The sequence below is a fragment of the Daktulosphaira vitifoliae genome, unplaced genomic scaffold (genome assembly GCF_025091365.1).
Source record: "Daktulosphaira vitifoliae isolate Bord-2020 unplaced genomic scaffold, ASM2509136v1 Scaffold_1, whole genome shotgun sequence".
NCBI lineage: Eukaryota > Metazoa > Arthropoda > Insecta > Hemiptera > Phylloxeridae > Daktulosphaira > Daktulosphaira vitifoliae.
In genome coordinates, this window is record NW_026099572.1 from 1,230,655 (window position 1) to 1,239,010 (window position 8,356).

At 27.5% G+C, this 8,356-nt stretch overlaps 1 protein-coding gene across 4 annotated transcripts in view; it reads right to left on the bottom strand.

The window, feature by feature from the left end:
* Positions 1-2,884, bottom strand: part of LOC126906343 (uncharacterized) — a 14,413-nt gene extending 11,529 nt beyond the window's left edge. For 2 of the 4 annotated variants that reach the window (XR_007704225.1, XM_050686924.1), the window contains exon 1: positions 2,604-2,884. Coding sequence is in view for 2 of the 4 variants with exons in the window: in XM_050686924.1 (XP_050542881.1) it covers positions 2,604-2,693 (90 nt within the window). In the remaining 2 variants the exon portion in view is untranslated. The remainder of the gene's footprint in view (positions 1-2,603) is intronic. The other 2 variants (XR_007704227.1, XM_050686911.1) reach the window with 2 other exon arrangements.
* Between the last annotated feature and the right edge of the window lie 5,472 nt (positions 2,885-8,356).

Here is an 8,356-nt window from a genome sequence, read left to right on the forward strand (position 1 = left end):
AAAAAAAAAAAAATTTGGTTGGGAATTTTTTTCGCCATTCGATAAAATTAATCCTTCGTTGACTGGCCTATTATCAGACATTACAAGAATATTATTTTATACTACTTAATGGATGTCTTATATTATAACAACACATGTAAAATTGAATTATGAAATAATAACAATGGCAAATTTGCATTATGATACTGTCTCATTGTATAAATATATTTTCCACTCTTTTTCTACCTTCTTTCATACCTTTCATATTTGTTAAACATTGATAAAATGTACAAAATATATTGCAATACGTATACATCCGAGATTAAAGAATTCCAATAAGGCTGAAAGGTAAATTCTACAAGACTGTAGTGAGGCCAGCTATGATGTATGGTTCAGAGTGTTAGGCAGTGAATAAGAAAGTAGAGCAAAAAGTAGAGTGTAGCAGAGATGAAAATGCTTAGATGGATGACTGGAGTGACTAGGGAAGATAGAATATGAAATGAGCATATAAGAGGGAGTATAGGTATAGCGTCAATCGTGGATAAGATGAGAGAAATTAGACTTAGATGATTTATTCTAAATATTTAATAATATTGATATTAAATTTATTTATGTTTTAGTAAGTGAGGTATTATGAAATAGGTTTGGTAATTGATTTAGTCTGCCTTAATTAGTGATGTACAGCTTCCGATTCTTCTCTCCTCATAACATGATCAAACCATCTAAGTCTAATTTCTCTCATCTTATCCACGATTGACGCTATACCTATACTCCCTCTTATATGCTCATTTCATATTCTATCTTCCCTAGTCACTCCAGTCATCCATCTAAGCATTTTCATCTCTGCTACACTCTACTTTTTGCTCTACTTTCTTATTCACTGCCTAACACTCTGAACCATACATCATAGCTGGCCTCACTACAGTCTTGTAGAATTTACCTTTCAGCCTTATTGGAATTCTTTAATCTCGGATGTATACGTATTGCAATATATTTTGTACATTTTATCAATGTTTAACAAATATGAAAGGTATGAAAGAAGGTAGAAAAAGAGTGGAAAATATATTTATACAATGAGACAGTATCATAATGCAAATTTGCCATTGTTATTATTTCATAATTCAATTTTACATGTGTTGTTATAATATAAGACATCCATTAAGTAGTATAAAATAATATTCTTGTAATGTCTGATAATAGGCCAGTCAACGAAGGATTAATTTTATCGAATGGCGAAAAAAATTCCCAACCAAATTTTTTTTTTTTTTAAAGTTGAATTAAGATATGTATAATGCCTCATTGGAATTCTTTTATCACATAAGACACCAGATACTTCTCTCTATTTCAACCACCCACACTTAATCCTGTGTCTTACATTCTCGTCAATACCACCGCTCTTTTGCACTACTGATCTTAAATACTTAAAACTTTCTACATCTCCATTCACACTCTCGCCTATTGTCACTGATCTCCTCATTTCACCTACCTCATGTTCTCTTTTGTCAACCCAGCCAGAATTTCTGGTAATGATAAAATTAATTGTCATTAAGTGTCTAAAATTGGTCTTGTTCTAGTAAACTCAATGGTGGATAATAACTTTCATGATATAAATCTTAAAAGGTCAAATAAAGTTATAACTGTATCTTCAATAACTTCTAATGTTAAAATTAATAATGAAATAATTAAAGTAAACCAATTGCTACTGTTTTAACTAAGTCCAATCGATGAGGACTTTTAGTATGTCATTATACATATCTTAATTCAACTTTAAAAAAAAAAAAAATTTGGTTGGTAATTTTTTCCGCCATTTTTCCTTTGTTGACTGGCCTATAATATAATTAGCCAATTATTGGACAGTGTTCTAGTAAATATGAAAAAAAAAAAGTTGTAAAATAGTTTTGTTTTAAAATTTAAAACTTATTTAAAAGTAATTTATAAGAAGTCTAGAGGAGCTTGTACAACTTTTTCAGTGTCTCCCTGACCTGAAGATCTACGTTTCGCCATTGTTATAAATATATATAAACTGGTGACCCAACAGTTAACACATAGACACAAATTTATCAATTTCCATTGGGATAAAAAAATGTTAAAATAATAGGTAATAATACCAACTAAATAACTTATAATGTAACAAAATCCAAGGTAGTACACATCAAAAAGTAAGAGATTTCAATACTAAACATTTTTATGAAATATTATATTTGATATTTTTAAGTGGTATTTATTTAATAAATGAAATAAAAGTAATTTTTGTAAATTATTTGCCTTCAAATATTAAATAAATTTAATTAATAAAATAAAAATTTTAGATTTAAAAAAATAATTAAATTACACTTTTACGTGAATTTTAACAAATTTAANATTTAATTAATAAAATAAAAATTTTAGATTTAAAAAAATAATTAAATTACACTTTTACGTGAATTTTAACAAATTTAAAAGGTCATCCTCGTATTATTTTTATATTAAAAAATAAGCATCTGGTCTTACTACATTGTAACTAAGTACTACATTTAAATACAACAAACTACAAGTAAAATTTATGAAACGACATGTAAAAATTAATTAATTAAATAACTGTTTATTTTAATGTTTTTGAAACTTAATAAGAACTATAAACTAACTTGGGTAAGGTGTTTATCCAAAGATGGTGGTACAAGTCTATCATTGAGAAGAAATATAGAGCGTACAAGATTATTAATTCTTGCCTCCATTTTCGTAAATATTGATACTTTACACAATTAAAAATTCATTTTTGTAAGTTAAATATTAATTATAAGTTCGACAAAAACCATTTTAATGTGTTTCAATAGTATAAATTAACACGTTATATTTAACACAACTGACATCAACGTAATAACTAGTCAATATATTATAACTATTACACAATATATGAAATTCGCGCCAAAAATTATAATAATATAAAATAAGCTATTTTGATAAATGAATTGATAAGGAATTTTATACTAAAGGCACAGATAAGATAAAACCAAATGTAAACAATCCGAAACCTGCTTCATATCAGTATGGCCGCTCATAGAAACAAATTCTTTATGAGAATTTATTGTTCTTCAACTATGCATTACTGCTTGTATTGTTTATTATGACGTCTTTATTATCACGCCAAATTTACTATTACTTTTCAATTCCGTTTCAATATCACGGTATTGATGTATGAATATATTTAAAATTTATTTATTGTTAATTTTTGCAACAGTTTTTTGTGCGATTTGTTTTAAATAATGATCAATAAAAAAAACCCATCTCAGGGGGGTCGCGGCACAGTGGTGACGTGGCATAGTTGGATCAAGTATAATGATATCTGACAGTGATTAAAATCACTATCAAATTAAAGTATATTACATAAGCTTTAATTTAAGATATATATAAAAGTGTCAGACCTTCCGGAACATTTTCAAAAGTTAATTTTTTGTCAAAAAGTTGTCATTTTAAATCCCCTCCTGTGGGCAGCAAAAAGGTCAAATTTACAAAAAAAATATACCAAATGATAAGTAATGACATCAAGCATCTATAAAAAAAAAATTATATTGATATGTTATTAAATGTGATTCAATAATTAAAATTGAGTTTGGAAATTAATATTAGCTTCGATGCGAAGCTGAGAAGTTATTGGTTTTACTATGATGTGTTTATTTTTTTTTTTTTTTTTTTCTGTTACCACTTTTTCTCAGCTCTCACCGAACGGATTTCTTTCAACGATACGTCAAAAGATCACAAATCGTATCTAGTCGAAGACATTACCCTTCAAAATTGAAAAAATTTCCCTCGTTCCCCGTAAATGGGGGAAACCTCCAAAAAAATTACAAATTTAAAAATCGCTAATTTTCGAAATTTTTTCAATTTTTTTTACTAAAAACTGCCGTAACTTTTTCAAAAATGAACATATCAATATATTTTTTTTTTTTATAGATGCTTGATGTCTTTACTTATCATTTGGTATATCTTATCTTTTTTTATATTTTTAACTTAATAATGCTCTAACTTTTTCAAAAATGAACATATCAATATATATTTTTTTTTATATAGATGCTTGATGTCTTTACTTATCATTTGGTATATTTTTTTTGTAAATTTGACCTTTTTGCTGCCCACAGGAGGGGATTTAAAATGACAACTTTTTCACAAAAAATTAACTTTTTCAACTTAACTTTTGAAAATGTTCCGGAAGGTCTGACACTTTTATATATATCTTAAATTAAAGCTAATGTAATGTACTTTTATTTGAAAAAAAAAAATTTGACCTCTGGACTTGTCTTCATGGTGAAAACGGCTACCGAATACTATTTTTTTGTGAAAATTTTCGATTTTATTATTTATATTATATTTAACTTTATAATGCTATAACTTATTGAAAAGTTTATGGATCCACACAATTTTTTTATGAGAAATAATATTTTTTAATAAACCCTTTTTCATTCGACATACTTTATCTTAATCGAGATATTAATAAGGAACCAGCAGATCAAGTAGCTTTTGGAATAAAACACCAATTTTTTTAAAATTAAACACTATCTAAAGATTTGCATCGAAGCGTTTATTTATGATAGTGATTTTAATCACTGTCAGATATCATCTATACTTGTCCCATCTATGCCTCGTCCACACTGTGCCTCGACCCCACTGTGCTACTGTTTTTATTTAGTTATTTTTGTTAAAAATTATTTTCTTAAATAAAGCAAGTCAGTTTTTGTTTGATCATTCACTATAAAAAAGTTTGTTTTTATTTTATTGCATAGAATAAATTTGTCTACAATAGACAAATTTACACATAACACAATATTATTGAGAGTAACATATAGAGCAATTCTAAATAAGTTAACTGAATGAGTTCACCTGTGCACAGCTATATTAGGCATAATTTACATAATCAGAAAGAAATAATTAGAGTATGGTGCCTTAATTATATTTTAATTATTTCTGTTTTATAGTCGTCGTTGTCGGCGCACTGCGGTGGTCGATTGACGTCTAGGGTATTCGTGCAAGGCGGTACTCTACTGTTATGTGTCGATAGTACTCTGCGGTTATCACGACATGTTAAGGGCTATTTACGCAATACTCACAGATTAAGCTACATGACATAACGCATATAGTATTACTTGTTAACCAGCGTAGGTTACTTATGCAGTTAGGTTATAACGACATTTGATATATTTTACACATGGTAGAGCTTCATACTCTGTTTTTTATTATTTTATGATTACAGTCCATTCACGAGTATTAACAAATTGTAAGATGCGTAATGCAAAGCATTGAGCATATTACGACACTTTTAACGATATAAGGAAGGAATTTCATATTCATATTTAAATATTTTACTATATGGTTTTTTTTTTGTGTCTGTTATTCATTTTTATCAGCTCTTACTTGATCAATTTTAATGATCAATACGTCAAAATAATACTATTTTAAACAGATTGAACTTATAATCACCAAAAATTGAAAAAAACACTTTAATTTTAGAAATTTAGACAAATATCTCAAAATTATACTAATGTAAAAAATGGCTACTTCAAACAAATTTTTAGCTTCGATGCAAAGCTGAGAAGGTATTAATTTTACTAAGTCTTTTTTTTTTTTTTTTTTGTGTGTGTCTGTTACTAGTTTTTCTGATCGAACCGATTTCTTTTAACAATAAGTCAAAAGATCACAAATCTTTTGAGGGTAATGTCTTCAACTAGATACTAGTTGAATACATTACTTTTGTTGTGAACTGGCTTTTTGCTGCCTAATTGTAATTGTAATTGTGTAATTTAATAGTATATATATTAATCATTAGCCCCATTTTTCTTGTATATAAAGTATTAACTAGGCAAGCATCTAGTCCTTCTAGAACATTCGATGCTTTCTCAGCCTTTTTCAATGTATTGGGCCTACGGCCGCCGCCGCCTGAGGCGACGCGCGCCAGTAGTAGTCAGCTACTCGTTCAAGAGTCATATAGTTCATAGGTCGAACCTGGACGATTCTCCACTACATCTTTTGTTAATTTGTTCACTGAATCTTTTATAATAATTAAGTATCAACTCATTAAAGTCGTGAAGTCAATTATAAGTATAAATATATTTTTAAATATAATAAATAGCAACTAATTATCAAACGCATTATCTCTTCATTTTGTCTACCGTATCAACCCAGTCACAACACTCTCAACAATTTTTTAAATTTCCCTCATTCCCTGTAAATTGGGGAAATCTCTCAAAAAAATTACAAATTTAAAAATGACTAATTTTTGACATTTTTTCAATTTTTTTCAACTTATTTTTATTTAAAATTTATTTATTGATTATTCATACATTATCTAATTATCAAACATAAATATTTGTTATATTAATTAGAAGGATTTTGTTATTATTTAGGCCATGTATGAAACTCTAATTGTAGATTTTAATCACTGTCAGATATCATTATACTTGACCAAACTATGCCACATCCCCACTATACCGCGACCCCACTGTGCTGGGTTTTTTATAATAAATATTTATTATAGAATATAATATGAAATATATGTTGAGCAAAGGAACTTTAGCTATTAAAGTACCTTAACATTTTTGAAATCATCAAAATGTATTTAAGAAAACTTTAATGTAGTAATATACAAATAAAAAATTAAATATAAAACAAAATTAATTTAAAACCCAGCACAGTGGGGTGGTGGCACAGTGGGGTCGTGGCATAGTTAGGTCCAGTATAGATGATATCTGACTGTGATTAAAATCACTATAATAAAAAACGCTTCGATGCAAATCTGTAGATAGTGTTTAATTTAAAAAATTGGTGTATTATTCCAAAAGCTACATGATCTGCTAGTTCCTTATTAATATCTTGATATTAAACATATTTTTGAATATGATAGCCATTTGCACATAGAAGATAAGATGTCGGGAAAAAAATTTTTTTTTTCATTTTATATTACATAAAATAAGCTATAATTTGATATATGTTTAAAGGACGCAGTATTTCCGAAACATTTTCAAAAATTAAGTTGAAAAAATTATTTTTGTAAATAAGTTACTATTTTAAATCCCCCCAGTGAGCAGAATAAGTGTTAGATTTTCAAAAAAAATTATATCAAAAAAAAACCCAGCACAGGGGGGTCGCGGCACAGTGGTGACGTGGCATAGTTGGATCAAGTAAATGATATCTGACAGTGATTAAAATCACTATCAAAAATAAACGCTTCGATGCAAATCTTTAGATAGTGTTTAATTTTAAAAAAATTGGTGTTTTATTCCAAAAGCTACTTGATCTGCTGGTTCCTTATTAATATCCTGATTAAGATAAAGTATGTCGAATGAAAAAGGGTTTATTAAAAAATATTATTTGTCATAAAAAAATTGTGTGGATCCATAAACTTTTCAATAAGTTATAGCATTATAAAGTTAAATATAATATAAATAATAAAATCGAGAATTTTCACACGAAAAAAGCATTCGGTAGCCATTTTCGCCATGAAGACAAGTCCAGAGGTCAAATTATTTTTTTTCAAATTAAAGTATGTCAAATGAAAGATGTACTTATAATATATTTAGAAAAAAAAATTTGTGCTTATACATACATTTTTCGAAAAGTTATAGCATTTTTAAGTTGAAAATTAATAATCGAAAATCGAAAATTTTAACACAAAAATAGTGTTTTTTTGACTACGGCAACCGTTTACATGCAGAAGATAAAGTGTCGGGACAAATTTTTTTTTTCATTTTATAGTACATAATAAAAGCTTTAATTTGATATATATGTTTGAAGGACGCAGTATTTCCGAAACATTTTCAAAAATTAAGTTGAAAAAGTTAATTTTTGTAAAAAATTTGCTATTTTAAATCCCCCCCAATGAGCACGTTAAGTGATAGATTTTCAAAAAAATGATATCAAATGAAAGGAAGATATCTAAGGTTTTAGTATACACAAGAATTATGTTGATTTGTTGATTTTTCAAAAAGTTATAGAAGTTTTAAGAAAAAAACCCAGCACAGGGGAGTCGCGGCACAGTGGTGACGTGGTATAGATGGATCAAGTATAACGATATCTGACAGTGATTAAAATCACTATCAAAAAAAAACGCTTCGATGCAAATCTTTAGATAGTGTTTAATTTTAAAAAATTGGTGGATTATTCCAAAAGCTTCATAAACTGCTAGTTCCTTATTAATATCCTGATTAAGACAAAGTATGTCGAATAAAAAAGAGATTATTAGAAAATAGTATTTCCCATAAAAAAATTATATTGATCAATACACTTTTCAATAAGTTATAGCATTATAATGTTAAAAATGTAAAAAATAAAATTGAGAATTTTCACACAATAATAGCATTTGGTAGCCATTTTCACCTTGAAGATAAAATAAAGTCCGAAATTTTTTTTT